At 40.2% G+C, this 17,382-nt stretch overlaps 2 protein-coding genes across 4 annotated transcripts in view; one reads left to right on the top strand and one right to left on the bottom strand.

Annotated features, from left to right (window-relative positions):
- LOC140605248 (putative inactive serine protease 58) overlaps window positions 1–5,000 on the bottom strand; it is a 47,216-nt gene extending 42,216 nt beyond the window's left edge. The window contains exon 1 of one of the 3 annotated variants that reach the window (XM_072777471.1): window positions 4,883–5,000. In XM_072777471.1, coding sequence (XP_072633572.1) covers window positions 4,883–4,919 — 37 coding nt within the window. In that variant the 5' untranslated portion in view covers window positions 4,920–5,000. Of the gene's footprint in view, window positions 1–581; window positions 1,086–4,882 lie in introns of those variants that run through there. The other 2 variants (XM_072777472.1, XM_072777470.1) reach the window with 2 other exon arrangements.
- Window positions 4,053–9,898, top strand: PRSS37 (serine protease 37). The gene is made up of 6 exons (XM_072777473.1): window positions 4,053–4,189; window positions 4,546–4,657; window positions 6,769–6,907; window positions 8,133–8,386; window positions 8,963–9,099; window positions 9,660–9,898. Exons 2-6 carry the CDS (start codon window positions 4,624–4,626, stop codon window positions 9,798–9,800), a joined length of 705 nt encoding a protein of 234 aa, XP_072633574.1. The 5' UTR covers window positions 4,053–4,189; window positions 4,546–4,623; the 3' UTR covers window positions 9,801–9,898.
- The last annotated feature ends 7,484 nt before the right edge of the window (window positions 9,899–17,382 follow it).

Raw genomic sequence — 17,382 nt, 5'->3', positions numbered from 1 at the left:
AACTTCATTGCTGGCAAGTTACTTAATTACTTAGTTTCCTCATCAAAAAAAAAAAGAATAATATTACTACTTACCTCACAAAGGTGTTATAAGAATCAAATGAGTTAATATGAAGAGAACAGTATCTATTATAAAAGCACTATATAGTTCTGTGCTTTTAATGTAGCAGTGGTGATGGTGATTATTCTTATTATTCCACATTATATTTTAAAACCCAAGAGCAAAATCAACCTTTTCCTTTTGACCCTTATAGCAGAATACCTGCCTTTTTGTTTTCTATGTCTTTCATATGTTCCTATGCCCTCTTCCAGGCTCCCATCTCCATCCCCCCTTCTGGCATGCTTCCATATTTTAGCCCAAGAACTTTATAAGACATTAGGAGGAGGCTTGAGCTCACAGTAGAAGTTTTAGTTAGGTCCTACCGATGACTGAGCCTGTACATAAAATGAGTAATGTATCACCCATTTCCCAAACTTCCATGTCCCTGATCCCGCAGCTCTCCCTCCCCAATATGGTGTCACAGTCTCACTCCCCAACAGAGTCCTAATGAACTTGACAAAGAATTCCCTTCGGTCACTCACCAGTCACCATCAGCAAAGTTAATAGGATACAATTCATGTTGACGCCTGAATCCTGTGCTGAGGATAAGGGTGTAGTGGAAACTAACAGGCACAAAGCAGGCAGAGAACTTATGTCCTGCGTGGGGATTCTGGGCAGCAGAAGGTGCAGGGGGGAGAAATGAGGATAAGGATTCTACAAAAGTCTGTCTTCTAGAGGTTGTCTCCTGCCACTCTTGATCCTCTGCATGAAAGGAGTCTCACCAGTCATAGCCGCCCACCAGTCAGTAGGCATGGAGGTCTTCTCAGGCTAACTGAAGCCCGCCCTATGGGAAGATGAGGCCCAAGGATCTGAGCTTTATCTATCTCAGCTAGGGAAAAGAATTCCAAAGCAGGAGTCAAGTAAACCATCTGTGGAGTTAAAATTCATCCCAAGCCTCCCCTAGCCTCTCAGTTCTTATCACCAATCCCTTCCCCCACAATGTGTGACCAGCCCTCCCTCTACATGTCCCATTGACCCCTGTCCTTTCTGGGCTACTCAGATGAAGCAGAGCTGTGTCCCGCCCTTCTGTGTGACATGGCCCCCCCTCCCTTTTATGCGGGTGGTACCTAGCCTATCCCTCCTCAGAACTGCTTCACCTGTACAGGTCGTGTCTCCCAACCACAGACACCATCTGAAGAAAACCAACCAATACCAACATAAGTGGTTCTTGTCAGGGCTCTAAATCTGTTCTCACTACATGCCCTCCTCTGCTCTCTCTTTTTCTCCCTTCTCTATAGCTGCCTTTTCCAAATTGATTTTTGGTGGCAGGATATAACAAGAATATTACCTAAATAGAAAAATCAGGGTTTCACTCATACGTGGAATATAAGAAATAGTGAAAGGGATTACAGGGAAAGGAGGGGAACTGAGTGGGAAAAATTAGAGACGGAGACAAATCATGAGAGACTCCTAACTCTGGGAAACAAACAAAGGGTTGCAGAAGGGGAGGTGGGTGGGCGATGGGGTAACTAGGTGACAGGCACTAAGTAGGGCACTTGATGAGATGAGCACTGGGTGTTATACTATATGTTGGCAAATTGAATTTAAATTTTTAAAAAAATTTGGGGGGGGATCCCTGGGTGGCTCAGTGGTTTGGCGCCTGCTTTTGGCCCAGGGCGCGATCCTGGAGTCCCGGGATCGAGTCCCGCATCAGGCTCCCAGCATGGAGCCTGCTTCTCCCTCCTCCTTATCTCTGCCTCTTTCTCTCTATGTCTATCATAAATAAATCTTAAAAAAATAATAAAAAATAAATAAATAAATAAAAATAAAAATAAATTTTTTTAAAAAGAAAGTCAGTTAGTAGAATGAAACAATAACTGAATTAGAGTCTCTATAAACCAGATAATTTGTGGAATGAGGCTAGGAACATATATGTCTCCATGTGTACAAGGAATCCAGTAATAATACTAACAAAAAATTAATAACAAAAAAATCACAGACATATAAGGAAATGCTGAGTTTTGTACACACACACATCCATCCACAGAATTCTAAGGTTATTTTTTTCAAAGATAAGCTTTAAGAATGATGTCCATATCAGATATCAGTATCCTAAAACAAAAAAGGAAAAAGAGGCACCTGCGTGACTCAGTTGTTCAATGACCGACTCTTGATTTCGGTTCAGGTCATGATCTCGGGGTCATGGGATTGAGCCCCACAATGCACCCTGTGCTCAGCAGGATGTCTGCTTGAGGATTCTCCCTTTGCCCCTCCTCGTGCTCTCACTTTCTCTCTCTCAAATAAGTAAACCTTTAAGAAAAAAGGGAAAAATAAATGGGATTGGCAAACTACAGGAAGCACTCAAAAGCCAACATAATATAAAAAGGTTATTAGTACTGAAATAAGAAAATCCACCCTTTGAAGTACTTTGTTAGGCCTGGAGAAAGTATGTGGGGCAGGGTGGGTGGAAGAGGGGTAGAGGAGAGAAGCTGAGAAGAAAGGGTTATGGAACACAATGAGATGAGGACCAAGGGAGGCCTCTACAGCATGCTAAGGGTTTACTCTATAGGCAATAGGGAACCACTGAAGAGATTTTAAAAGGAGCATGACATTATTTTCACATGCATTTTAGAGGGGGGAAGAAACAATTCTAAATAAAGAGAATGTCCGGTTCAGCAACACCAGATGGGCACATATATTAGTTCAAGCACAAGATTATGGCCTGGATTAGGATGACAGCAGTGTGAATGGAAAGGTAAGGATGGATTTAAGAGACTGCTGGAAGTAGGATGGTTTGAGGTTGAATGGTGAGAAAAAGAAATCAAACAAGTAGGAGGTAAAGTTATCTCCTAAAATAAGGAAAAGAGGCAAAAGAATGCATTCAAAGGCTGGAGGAATAAAGGGTAAAATTCTGACATGCTATATTTCAGGAACCTAAAGCAGATGCAAGAAAAAAAAATGGTTTCTAGGAGACAGCTGTATCTGTGGGGATAGGAGGTCTGGGCTGGAGATACTAATTTGAAGCTCACAGACCAGCCTCCTCCAGGAAATCTGCTGTCTTTGGAAAGGCCTCAAACTCCCCTCCTGGTCCATAAGCTTTCTTATAAAAAAAAAAAAAAATCTAGAACCAACAACCTCAGAGTAATGAAAATATCTTTCTCTCTCTCTCTCTCTGAAGTTTCACTCCTGTTAACTAATCCCTCCGTCACCGCAGAAAACCTTCCACAGCTCCATCCTGTCTTTGAGCCTTAAGCACGATTCAGAAACCAGCCCTACTCCCCAGTGAACTTCTGTGTTCACTGTGAAGGTCAGGAAAGTATGTGCCATGTCTCTTTTTCATTTCACACTTCAGGGAATTTCTGTGAGGAAATGTATGCTTTCAAGATCCAAGAAAGCCAGTTGATTAGCTGAAGCTCGGAGGAGGTGGTTGAAAATCTATGTGTGTCAACGATAAGACCTAGATTCTACTTCTAGTCTTTGCAATCTTGTGTGATTTTGAGACACTGATATAAATTCTGTTTCAGTTCTGTTACCTGCAGATCAAGATAAAAAACGATACCAGCCCCGCTAACCTTTCAGGCTTGTTGTGCCACTGGAATGAGATTATGGGCTCAGAAGACTTTGAAGGACTAGAGTGATACAAAGTATAATTAGTTTTACATCCCAGACTGACCTCATACAAAATCACCAAGGACAGTATCTATAAAGAATTTAGTAAAGTGTTCTTCTAAGAGTGTGCTCCGAATTATCTGAGGATGACCCTGAAGTTTACTATTGACTAAGAAATTTTTCATTAGGTAAAAAGCACTGACAGGTCCTGTCTTCTGAATTGTCACCAATACCCAGTAGGTCCTAGGTAATACACCGTAGAGCCTCTATAATCTAGAATAGAGACCATTCCCCAACTGTCAAAATAACTAGGTTCCCTGAGGGCTTTTCATTTCCACATGCCCTTTGTGAGAAGCTGGTGATGAGGACAACAGACCAAGTTGGTGATGATGGCTGAGTGATGAAACAAACAGTGATCACAGGGAAAGTTGAAGGAAGTGTAATAAAGATGGGAGGGGCTAAGGAAACGTATAAGTATTAGGGGGTTCAGAGTAAACCTGGGGAGGTTCAGAGTAAACCTGGGGACACCGCCTGAGCTAAGGTGGTGAATCTTGTCCCCCACAGCCCTGGCCTCAGAAACTCCATATGGAAGATAAGTCCTGAGCCTGGAGCTCACTTCCCCATAGACAGCTGATTTGGGTAGATGGGCTTTTAGGGAGAGCAAGTAGAGGGACCTGGATCTGCAAGTCTAAGTCTATGAAACTAGGCTTTTCTTTCTTTTTCTTTTTTTTTTTTTCTTCCCTAAAAGATCTAAGAGAGGCACAGTGCATCTTCCCTGGAGGAAAAGGGCCTTCATCTGTCTACCTGGAGTCCTCTTCTGCCCCCGTTTATGCCCAGAGCTGCTTTCCAATCCCATTTCATATCCCCATGCCTAACCATATCCACTGGTTCTACCAGGTGTTCCTGACGAGAACACTGTCCTGAGAGTTCCATACTCTGATCTTCTGCATCTCCCAAGGAAAGATCTGGACTGCTATGAAATTTATCTTCTATTTGGGTGTCCTTGCTGGTATGTACCCATGACCACCTACTCTGTCCTATAAGGCACTGGTTAATAGTGTAGGCTGGAGTAAGGCAGACTGGGGTGTGTGGAGGGTACAAAAGAAGAGCCTAGGAAAAATGGTCATGGACAGAATTAGGTATCTCTGCTCCTTGGACCCACCCAAAGGCTCTCAGGAGGCTGAGCCCACCCTTCCAGTGCTAAGCTACAGAGTGGGTGATGGTGCTCACTCACCTTGGAGAATGCTCAGCAATGAGCAAGGTGAGTCCATATGTGTGCCTCATCACCCACAGGGCAAGTCCCAGTGTAGTAAGAGGGCCAGAGGACTCATTTTGAAGTCTGATACTCCCCGTGTTTCAAAAACTAAGAGACTCAGAATGTAGGGAATGAAGAAGGTAGAAACAAGATGAAATGGGAGTGCCCTACTTCCTGCACCCCCTGACTTCCAAGAACTCCTTCTGATGGCATAATTTGCTGGTGAGGCACTTCCCACCACTTTCTGACTGCCTGTGTTGCATCACTATTAGCTGTGTGAGCTTGGACTAGTAAATTAACCCATCTGTGCTTCAGTTTCTTTAGTTAAAATGGGGATATTACTACCTGTATTATAGAGATGTTGTGAAATGTTAAATAAATCCATGTAAAGCACTTAGAACAAGCTTAATGCCTCTTGTCCTTATTAATATGCCACCTTTTCTTCCCTTGGGATTTCTGTGTGAACATAAAAGGGTGTAGGGAGGTATAGGCCAAGGCTTGGGAAGGATTAATGAAAGAACGAAGGACAGCCAAGATAAGAATAGTACTTTATTTCTGACACTACAAGCAGCCTTCCTCTTTTTCTTCTCAAGTGTTTTTCTTAATTCATTTTTTAAAATGAGAGACTCTTAACTCTAGGAAACAAACTAGAGGGTTGCTGGAGGGAAGGGGGGTAGAGGATGGGATAATTTGGTAAAACAGAGCTACCCTATGACTCAGCAATTGCACTACTGGCTATTTACCCCAAAGATACAGATGTAGTGAAATAAAGGGGCACCTGCACTGCGATGTTCATAGCAGCAATGTCCACAATAGCCAAACTGTGGGAGGATCTGAGATATCTTTCAACAAATGAATGGATAAAGATATGGATAAAGATATTGTGTGTGTGTGTGTATAATGAAATATTATAATGAAATATTACTCAGCCATCACAAAGGATGAATACCTACCATTTATGTCGATATGGATGGAACCGGAGAGTATTATACTAAGTGAAATAAGCCAATCAAAGAAAGACATCATCATAAGGTTTCATTTATATGCAGAATATAAGACATAGTGCAGGGGACCATAAGGGAAGGAAGAAAACTGAATGGGAAAAAAAAAAAACCAAACAATCAGAGAGGGAGACAAAGCATGAGAGACTCTTAACTCTGGGAAACAAACTGAGGGTTGCTGGAGAGGAGGTGGGGGGGGATGGGGTAACTGGGTGATGGACATTAAAGAGGGCATGTGATGTGATAAGCACTGGTTATTATATGCAATTGATTTATTACTGAACTCTACATCTGAAACTAATGATGTTGGCTAATTGAATTTAAATAAAAAATATATATTGCATGTTCATATTAAAAATTTGGAAATATTAAAAAGAAAAAAAATAAATTGTTCATAATCCTACCTCTTAGTCAACACATGCTAACATTTTAAATTTGAGCACACATTCATAATCTTTGTCTATCTTGGAATATTTCTTTATTAGGCTACAGGTGATGCACTGTTTACACTCTTGATTCCTATTTCTAATTGCTTTGCAAACAGAATCAATTCACATCCCTACATTCAGTGAAAGAGGGTCTTTTTCATTGTGGTTTCTGAGATTTTAATGTTATCAACATTAAAGCAAAAATTATTATTATAAATATTAGATAAAATGGTATGTAATTTTTATTAGAAAAAGAAGGTCAAACATTTTCACATTTCTTGGCCAATTCTTTAAAATTGTTCATATTCAAAAAAATAAAATAAAATTGTTCATATTCCTTTTCAACTAGGAAACTGCTGATTGTCTTATTTGTCTTAAAACCTGTCTTATCTCTTAAGAATGTTCTATATATTAAGAATACTAATTATCTTCTCAGGGACAGTTTTCTCTGCTCACTCTGTGCAAAAAGAAGACCATGCTCCCTATCTGGCATACCTCAGATCTCACTTCAACCCCTGCGTGGGTGTTCTCATCAAAGACAACTGGGTGCTAGCCCCAGCTCACTGCTACTTACCGTGAGTGCCAGGGACCCTCACGCCCACACCCTGAAGCCCCTGTGACTCATTCTACATCAATATTTCTCAAATGATGGCAACCTTCCTTCCAGGGGACATGTGGCAAAGTCTGAAGATACTCTGGGTTTGTTACAATGCACCAAGGAGGGTGCTGTGCTCTTGGCATCTATCTAGCAACCAGAGGCCACACCAAGGCAGCCACTGAACACCCTACAGTGTGCAGGCCAGCCCCCACAGCAATCATCCAGCTCCAATATCAGTAGTGCTTCTGGTGAGGAAACCCACCCCCTAGAGCATGCCTCCTCAGTCTCCCTCAGCTTTTTCAAGTTCTTTACTGAAAATATGAATGTGTCTTAATGTGCCATATCAGTTAAGGGACTGCAGGTAACTGAGGGTGCACGCAAATTAGACAAACTGAGGAGAAGAGTTCAGTGCCCCCAGGATTATTATTGGAAAAGTATAATTACTACCCCTATGCTTAAGGGGGCAAGAAGAGAGAATAGTTACAAGAAGAGGAGCAGGGAAGCAGGGGAGGGCAGGGGAGAGAAAGAGAAGGTGGGGAGCACTGCGTGGTGGGACTGCCTGATAGGAAGCACTATGCAGCAACCCTGCAGGAAGGGAGCTGGGTGGATCAATACTCCAGCCTCATTTTTCTCCCTCCAATTACTACCAATTGCTTGCTATCAACCAAAACCTAATCAGAGACCAGCAAACAGGAGAATCCATTGACTTAATCCACATATATCACCTTCCAAAGATAGAGAGCAGGATGAAATCGGGTTGTGAGTGGATCTGATGAAGCAAACAGCTCTAATACTTGGGTCATTCCATTCTCTTAGCTGCACCAGAATGGAAATGCCCATTTGGATAGGCTGGAGCTAGAGTAGAGGGAAAATAGTATTTCTATGCCATGCACAATTTTCCTCTCTTCTACATTAAAGATACTACATGAAAACACAGTGGTTAAAGACTCCACCACTTACTTTGTGACCATGGGTGAATTACTACTATGTGCCTCCATTACTTCACCTGTAAAATGGATTAAAATTAGAATCCACTTCATAGTTTAGTTGTGGTCAGTCAATGAGGTAATCCAAAGAAAGCAACTGGCACAGTACTACCTGACACATTGTAACATTCAATATCATCTTTGACAACAGTGATGATGATGATGATTGTGATGGTGATAGTGACAGTGATTACTTCCAACCCCTTCTCCCTCCAGAAACCTAAAAGTGATGCTGGGAAATTTCAGGATCAGAGTCAGAGATGGCACAGAACAGACAATTAACCCCATCCAGATTATCCGCTACTGGAACTTTAGCCATACCTCCCCACAGGATGACCTCATGCTCATTAAGCTGGCGAAACCTGCCAAACTCAACAATAAAGTCCAGCCTCTACCCCTCGCCACCAACAATGTCCGTCCAGGCACCATCTGTCTACTCTCAGGTTTGGACTGGAGCCAGGACAACAACGGTGAGTGTACCTCCCACAGTAAATCAGAGTCATCAGTTAGCGCTGAGGAAGAGTACCAGGTCTACATAGCTGAGAAGAGAGGAGAGGAGAAGGGGCAGAGACCATGGGTGATCTAGCAAAAAGAGATCCATTCAGAAGTCCAAAGCTCCTCCCTCCCCAGGGTGCTGACATACCACTACCTCCTTGAGGTTTCAGGTGCTGAAGCCACCAGGCCATCTGACTCTGCACAGAGGCCACACCATCCCTGACAGTCAGAGGCAGAACTCCCAAGGAAGAGGCTGTGCTCCTCCCTTGCATATAGGCTTGTTTTGCATGGAGAGGACATCTCTGAGAATCTGAGTCGGGTCACCTCTTATTCCTCCAAGACTGGACACAGAGTAGAAAGGAAACTCTGCTTCTTAAACAGATGTAAAGGCTATTTTTAAATCCTCTGGATTAACTCTTATAACCATGCATAAGATCATTCCTTTTTGTTTCAGACATACACACAAGACACCAGTGGAAAGAGACAGTAGTGGTTGGAGAGACTCCATAACAATGGCAAACAGGAAGGCTTCTTTTATTGTCTTCCCTCAGGTAGACATCCTGATTTAAGGCAGAACCTGGAGGCTCCTGTGATGTCTGATAAAGAGTGCCAGAAAACCGAACAAGGGAAAAGCCACAGGAACTCCTTATGTGTTAAATTTGTGAAAGTCTTCAGCCGAATTTTTGGGGTAATCTTTTCTCTATATTCAGTTTTCATTTGCTTGTATGTGTCTAGTTAACCAAGCGCGACAATAAAAAAAAAAAATTAGAAAGCCCTCATCCTCTCACAATTTTTTGAGAATTTTATAAGGCTGCAGCAAAGCCCCCATTGTGCCTTCAGTAATGTGCCCTCCTTACAGATGTCTTTATTCATTAAAGCATGTCATGTAGCACCTCCACTTTGCTACATTTATTATTTATTCTTATAGCTGGAAGTCAAAATGGGCTTAGACAAATGCAAACTTTCCACAATGGAAACTGGCTTCACCAGTCCAAATAAAAAAGGTTTGACTCATTTTATATGTGAGTCCTAGAGAGGTTTTTCTCGGACTTTCTCAAGACAAAACAAAGCTAGTCACAGCAAAGCTAGATAAATGACTTCAGCTTCCTGTCTCCTGATCTGGTGCTGTTTTCATGATCTATCATGCTACCTCTAGGCAGAGCTTATCCATATTGGGGACAAGAGGTCTCCTATGACAAGATCTGATCATCTCTCTCTCTCTTCCTCTCTCTGCACAATCTCTGGTAGGAGGTGGCCGTCGCTACCGTCATCTGCAAAAACAAGCTCCAGGGGATTGAGGTTGGACACTTCATGGGAGGAGATGTTGGAATCTATACCGATATTCACAAATATATACCCTGGATTGAGAGTATCACTAAAGACAAATGACATCCTACTACTCCCTCTGCATCCCACTGGCTTTGTCATTGACTCTACCAGCCACTACTTTTCCCAAACTCAAAATAAAATTTCCAAGTAGAAATGTATCACACCAGTAGCCTATGTTTTCTTGGTTGTGCCTCTACCCATATTCCATCATTTTATGAAGGACAAAGAATGAAATATAAAATGAGGACTTATCACACTGTACTAGGGCTACATACATTATCTCCTTTAATGCCTTTGAGGTTATCTTCCATCCTCACCTTACAAATGAGAAAGTTGAGAATAAAAAGAGTACTTACTGGAAAACAGTGGAGAGGTTCCTCAAGAAGTTAAAAATAGAGCTACCCTATGACCCAGCAATTGTACTTCTGGGTATTTACCCCCAAGATACTGCTGTAGTGAAACACTGGGACACCTGCACCCCAATATTCATAGCAGCAATGTCCACAATAGCCTAACTGTGGAAGGAGCCACAATGTCCTTTTGACAGATGAATGGATAGAGAAGATGTGGTCTATATATACAATATATTACTCAGCCATCAGAAAAGACAAATACCCACCACTTGCTTCAATGTGGATAGAACTGGAGGGCATTATGCTGAGTGAAATAAGTCAATATGGCTTCACTAATATGTGTAATATAAGAAATAGTGAAAGGGATTATAAGGGAAAGGAGGAAAACTGAATGGGAAAAAAATCAGAGAGGTACTCCAAACTCTGAGAAACAAAGGGTTGCGAAAGGGGGGTCGGGTGGGAGGATGGGGTAGCTGGGTGATGGGCACTGAGGAGGGCACTTGATGGGATGAGCACTGGACTTATACTATATGTTGGCAAATTGAATTTAAATTTTTTTAAAAAGAGGGCAGCCCAGGTGGCTCAGGGGTTTGGTGCTGCCTTCAGCCCAGGGCATGATCCTGGAGACCCAGGATCAAGTCCCATGTCAGGCTCCCTGCATGGAGCCTGCTTCTCTCTCTGCCTGTGTCTCTGCCTCTCTCTCTGTCTTTGTGTGTCTCATGAATAAATAAATAAAATATTTTTTTAAAAAAAATTTTAAAGAGTACTTAACATTATCTGACAGACATCAGAGCATGGAATGGAACTGCCAAATGTCAGGTTCTTAATCCCATGCTCTTAGCCCCAAAATTACAGGGGAGTCCATGGCATCACAACAGATTTTGGCTTCTATCTTCCTGCTACTTCTCGTATTCAAAGAGTCTGAAGCTTTCTCTTGTGGCTAAGATCATAGATACTGCAATAATCTCTCCTAAGAATGGCCATGCTTTCTCTCACTGCTGAGCTGACTGCAGCATGCTACAGGGAAAGAGTTAACAGATGGGTAAGAAGTAAAAAACAGAACCTCAGGACAGGGTCAATCGCATATCAAGTCCAACAGGAAGCCTGGCAGCTCCAGAACAAGGTGAACTCATTTAGATCCAATGAGAGTATAATCTCAAGGCAGTAGGAGATTCCAGAGGCAGATATGGCTGAGAGGAAATGAAGGAAGAGCCAGAAACTGGGTTTAGCGACAGATTACGGGATTAACAAAGTCAAGAAAGTCCTTTGGTTGAGAACTTAGTAAAGAACCTGAAAACTGAAAATTCCAGGTGTTCCAAATCTGGAAATGATAGAGAAATTCTGGATATCCAAGACACGAGGGAATACAGGACAAAAATGAGTAATCTCCTAGCCAATGTAGACTGAAGAAAGAACCATACTCTATCCTTGGACAATATTTTCTATATCCTAAATTTATTTTTTTTTATTTTTTTTAAGATTTTTATTTTTTCCTCATCAGAGACACAGAGAGAGGCAGACACAGGCAGAGGGAGAAGCAGGCTCCATGAAGGGAGCCCAATTCAAGACTCCAGGATCACGCCCTGGGCCAAAGGCAGGTGCTAAATCACTGAGCCACCCAGGGATCCCCTCTATTTCCTAAATTTAAAATGCAATCTATACTTTAAAGACTTTTGTGTTAGGCAGAATAATGGCTCCCCAAAAATGTTCACACTCTAATCCTCAGAACACATAAATATGTTATTTTACATGAAAAAGGTAGCTTTGCAGCTGTGATAATGTTTATGCAATTGGGATAAGAGATTATTTTGGATTACATGGGTGAGATCTGTGCAATCACATGAGCCCTTTAAAGTAGACAAGGAAGACAATATTTGGCCAGAGAGATGTGACAACAGAAGAGGTAGTGGAGAATTATACACACGAGAAGGACCTGACCAGCCATTGAAGATTTTGAAGATGGAAGAAGGGGTTACAAGACAAGAAATGTGGGCAGTCTCTAGAAACTGAGAATGAACCTCAGCTTCCAGCTAGCAAAGAAATGGGAACTTTAGTGTTATAGTGGCAAGGAACTGAATTCTGACAACAACCAAAATGGGCATAGAAATGGATTCTCTCCAATAAGAAACACAACCTGGACAACCTTGATTTTAGCCCATTGAAACTGGGCTAACTTCTGACCTATGGTACTATAACATAATAAATTTGTATTGATGTAAGATATTTGTGGTAATTTGTTACAGCAACCATAGAAAACTAATACAACTTTCAAAACACATTCTCTAAAAAGACCACTTTCTATCATGGGATATAAAAACCTTCAATGGTTGCTAATTTCCCTGAAAATAAACTCTAAACTCATCCGAATGGCATCCAAACCTTCTTGATATCTCCTACCAACACTACCCTACTCCCAAAATATTTCTAAATACATCTTCTGCCACTTGACCCTGTGAAATGCAAATAAGAATAAAAGGAATGTCAGAAGAAAATGTAAAGAAAGGCCCAATGCCCTCTGTGTTTTAAGTTGGCAACCTGGTCAAGACTTAAACTTCACAAAGTCAGATCCATTAAGAAAAAATTCCTCAAGGGGTTCCTGGGTGGCTCAGCTGGTAGGGTGTCTGACTCTTGATTTCAGCTTGGGTAATGATCTCAGGGTCCTGGGATCAAGCCCCGAGTCAAGCCCTGTACTGGACTCTGCATTGGGCATGGAGCATGCTTGAGATTCTTTCTCTCCGTCTCCCATACCCCTCCCTATCCCTGCTTACTTGTACTCTCTCTCTCTCTCTCTAAAAGAAAAAATTTTTTAAAAAATTCCTCAAGCTGAAGGCAAGTCTTCAAGTGTTACAAAGGCACCAGTATCCCAGGCAAAGTCTTTCCTCTTTGACCACTGCCTATGACTTAGACAAAGACAAGGCATATCAATCACTGTTCAATCAACAACTCAATGTAGGTTTTTTCTACCAATTTTTTTTCAACCCCATTAATTAGAATGAGTTTCCCAGGCACAGTTACCAGAAACATGGGTTCTGAGGATGAATTATCAAGACTGTGAACCATCAAGATTTCCCTGAGTGCCAAGTTAGTTGCAGCTCACAGATCCCTTTCTCTTTGCTCCTCCCTCCACTCCTGGTTCCTACATCCAAGGCTGTACTGTGTTCTCTCCTTGAAGGAGGTACCAGCTGATCTTCACTCATGTTATTTCACTGATCTCAATCCCCTACATCCCCAAAAGGGTTTTATTTTTTTATCTTTTTTTAAAATTTTTTTTTCCAAAAGGGTTTTTAGATTCCATTCTGCCTTGGACAGAGAGGCAAATTTACTCCAAAATAAGAATACAGTTTTAAAAAGGGCCCAGTGAAGTTCACCCAATTCTTGTTCTTTTGTTTGTTTAAATCTCCTCTTTGCATTATGGAGATTGTCAGAGTCAAACCCTCATCTGGAACCTAGAAAGATACATTGAATCTTGGGAGTATCATAAAAAAATCTGCTTTGTTCGTTTGAATGAACTTAATAAAAATAGTGAAGGAAGATAGGCCACTATAGTTTGAACACCTACTATATATCAAGCACCGTGTTAGACATTTTGACATGCATTCTTTCCATATAACTCTTCAAAGTTATATTCCCCCACTTACTTGAGGTTTCTGAAAAAAGATATCTAGTACTTTGTCCAAGCCCACACTGCTAATAAACAGCAGATAAAGGATATAAACCTTGTCCCAGTGACTCCAAAACCTGTGCCATTTCCTTTGTATTTTTCCATAACTACATTTCTAAATACACAGATGTTTCCTAGATACTGAAACTTGCTTCTTTGCTTCTTTCCTCACATACAGCAAAAAGCCACTATTTAGATAACATAGGAAGTTTTATGGCTTTTCATATGATCCTTGATTTTAGCTCCTAGTGAAAAATTCTTTGAGGCCTGTATATAGTGAGTCTTCACAATTCCTATTTAAATTAAAGACTTCTCTGGAAACCACTTCATAATATTCTAGTTCTACATTCCAGAAAATGATAGATTTAAGTCCAATATAAGCATAACTAGAATAACTTCACCATGATATAAATAGGTGATTGGCAGTATAAGTTCAACTTGTGTGTTTTGGTAAATAGCTTTGAATGAGGATCCAAAGCCAAAACAACATTTTAAAACCAAATAGTTGGAGCACCTGGCTGGATTAGTCAGTTAAGTCTCCAACTCTTGATTTCAGCTCAGGTCATAATCTCAAGGGTGGTGAGATTGAGCCCCATGTTGGGTCCCACACTCAGTGAAGAGTCTGCTTGAGATTCTCACCCTCTCCCTCTCGTTCTGTGCCTCCCTCCACTCGCACATGAGCTCGCATTCTCTCTCTCCCGTTTTCTCTCTCTCCCTTCCTCTCTAAAATACATAAATATATTTTTAAAAAATATTTAAAAAAATAAAACCAAATAGTCCTATTTTGGATTACAAAATCCATTCTCCTTTTACAAAGATTTTCATGTTTCTTAATGAACCAATAACATATTAGCAGAGATAAATTTAAACAATCTATAGATAAATGCCTGAAACATAAAGTTGAGTCAAGAATGAATTATAGAACTATTAGTACATCAGCTTGGATGTGCTATGATTGCTATTATAATAAACAATATATTATTTCTTAAAATAATATATTTAAGTCATAATCAAGGAAAACAGATTTTTAACCTGTTTCATTTTAGCCATTACTGCTTCTGACATAGATTTAAGCATAATTTATTTATCTTCAGGATATAGAAATTTCTATCAGTTATACATTCAAAAGAAAATTATTACCAAGAGTGAAGATATTTTCAATTCAGGACTATCAACCATATGTTATAGAATTACCTCGTGGACATAAATTTTTGTCCAAGAATTTAACTTGCAGACTGATGATTAACTCCAACATGAATTTTTTAAATAGTCATTCTAAAATCTAGCAACAAATTGCAGAAATAATCATTAAATCTTTAAGAGTTTTAGATGAGTATCTACCTTGCTTCTCCTGATTAGAATATTCTACTGCATGTGGATGTTAAGAAAAAAGAATAACTATATATATCAATCATGTTCTGACTAACACCCATCCTAATCAATGTCACATCACATCCTTGGCTAAGATGAATGCTCGAATGAAAAATAGTAAGTAGCCAATGCAGAAGAGCTTCAGAAAAAAGCATTATGCATTTATTTTAATAATCTTTTAAAGATTTATGAAGATACTGGTTTAAAAATACTTAATGTCAAATGGAGAATAATCTTGGCAGGGGTGTAAGTGATATAATTTAGGTGGATCAGTCCACATTCTCTCAAAATTTATAGTTATTTGTTCCAGTGATGCTAAGGAAGATTTGAATAGAAAGGATCAGTTTACACACACATGATTGAGGTAAGTGATCAATTGGCTGAAGAAGTGTGAAGACTTTCTTCCAAGAAATAAAAGACAATGCAGATAAAGAGACAATTAGTGAGAAAAAATATTTTTTTCTATTTAGAAAATAGAAATCAGGGGATCCCTGGGTGGCGCAGCGGTTTAGCGCCTGCCTTTGGCCCAGGGCGCGATCCTGGAGACCCGGGATCGAATCCCACGTTGAGCTCCCGGTGCATGGAGCCTGCTTCTCCCTCTGCCTATGTCTCTGCCTCTCTCTCTCTCTCTGTGTGTGACTATCATAAATAAATAAAAATTTTAAAAAAAGAAATCATGCAGCTTCCTGCACTATTCCACTTCCCCCCACAGCTACATAAATGTCCTCTTCTTTTGTCTTCTTTTGCAGCAGAGAGAAGTCAAGAATACTAGCCAGAAAAGATCAGAAAAGAAAAACCTAGTATATCTGCCTTTTGTTGTTTATCTTTTCAGGGGAAAATATTAAATGCTTAAGATACAGTATTGTTGGTTAATATTTGGGAAAGACTATCATTTTTAATATAACATTTTTTGAAAATGTGGCTGGTTTATTAAGTTTCATAAATTATGCATATTAAAGTAGTATTTATTGTTCATAATTAACAAAAAGATTATTCACATACAACTGATCCAAATAGTATCTAAATGACAGAAGGAAGGAGGAATTATGTCTAGAATGGGAAAAAAATCAGAGAATATGGAATACAAATATCCATGCATATCTCACACTTAATGGGTGGACAGAATAAACTCAAGTGTCTAAGAAAACCATCTTCATTATTGTTCCACACTCTTTTTCCACAGTAGAACAAAATCAGTGACAAGCTAATATAGGATGTTCATTCTCCAAGTATTAAAGACAAAAAACGTAGGTAAAGTGGCAAATTCCCAGTGAAAGAAGTAAAGAAAATATTCTTGATTAAGATAATTATTATATTTTAAGTCTGGAAAGAAGAAATTTTCAGAGCTTTGTTGAATATATGGCAATAAATCTAAGTAATACTGGAGTATCAAAAATACAATTTCAAATAGATCATTTAACATTTTTATATTATGAAGCAAAATTGGGAAGTACTGGGTAGATAAAAATCCCCCATGAGAGTAATCCAGATGGTCAAATACTGGCATGAAGAGTGAGATTAGGGCATCAGCCTGGAAACTAGGCAGACCTGTGGGACATAACAGACAATTGCAAAAGGTTCCAGAAGTTAAGGCATAGAGAAACATAGCAGTAGACTATGGAAAAAGGAATTCCTATGAAACAAAGGGGATATGATATCAAGGAAATTTGGTGGAAAGGACTATTGGTTCTATCTAACTAATATCTGTCAGGATTTGGTGGCAAGGGGATGACCTATTCATAAAGTCAGAGATCCAGGCACAGATTCTAGTCTGCAGGACTGGTACAAGCAAGGCAAGAGTCAGAAAGACAAAATAAAAGTTCTCAAGTAATAAGGAAAAAGTCAGGACACATTTTTAGCTCCAGATATAGCTGGTATGAACCAAGCAATAACCTGGGAAGGCCAAAACCTAACTAAACAATATGTATTTCTGGAACAATTTTCTGCATAGGCTCCTGAACCACAAGACCAATGCAATGGTTTTTATTAGAGTGTCTGCATCAACCCAGGGCAGTAGCATGTACAGGTGACCTGGATCAAGTAAGAATCTGCAGAAACTCCTTATAGAACCTAGAACTTTAAATGAACACTTAGGGGAAAAGGCAAAGCAGTAAAACATAAAGAGGATAGAAGACATGAAAGAGAGGAAGGAGAGTGTGGCAAATTGTATTTTCCAAGGACAGCCACAGTATCTCCCATCCCACAAGCTCTACTGCGAAGTGATCCTCCCACTCCCCTAACAAGAGGCAGAATCTCT

The sequence above is a fragment of the Canis lupus genome, chromosome 15, assembly GCF_048164855.1.
Source record: "Canis lupus baileyi chromosome 15, mCanLup2.hap1, whole genome shotgun sequence".
NCBI classification, from domain to species: Eukaryota; Metazoa; Chordata; class Mammalia; order Carnivora; family Canidae; genus Canis; species Canis lupus.
This window is presented reverse-complemented; position numbering and strand designations above follow the sequence as displayed.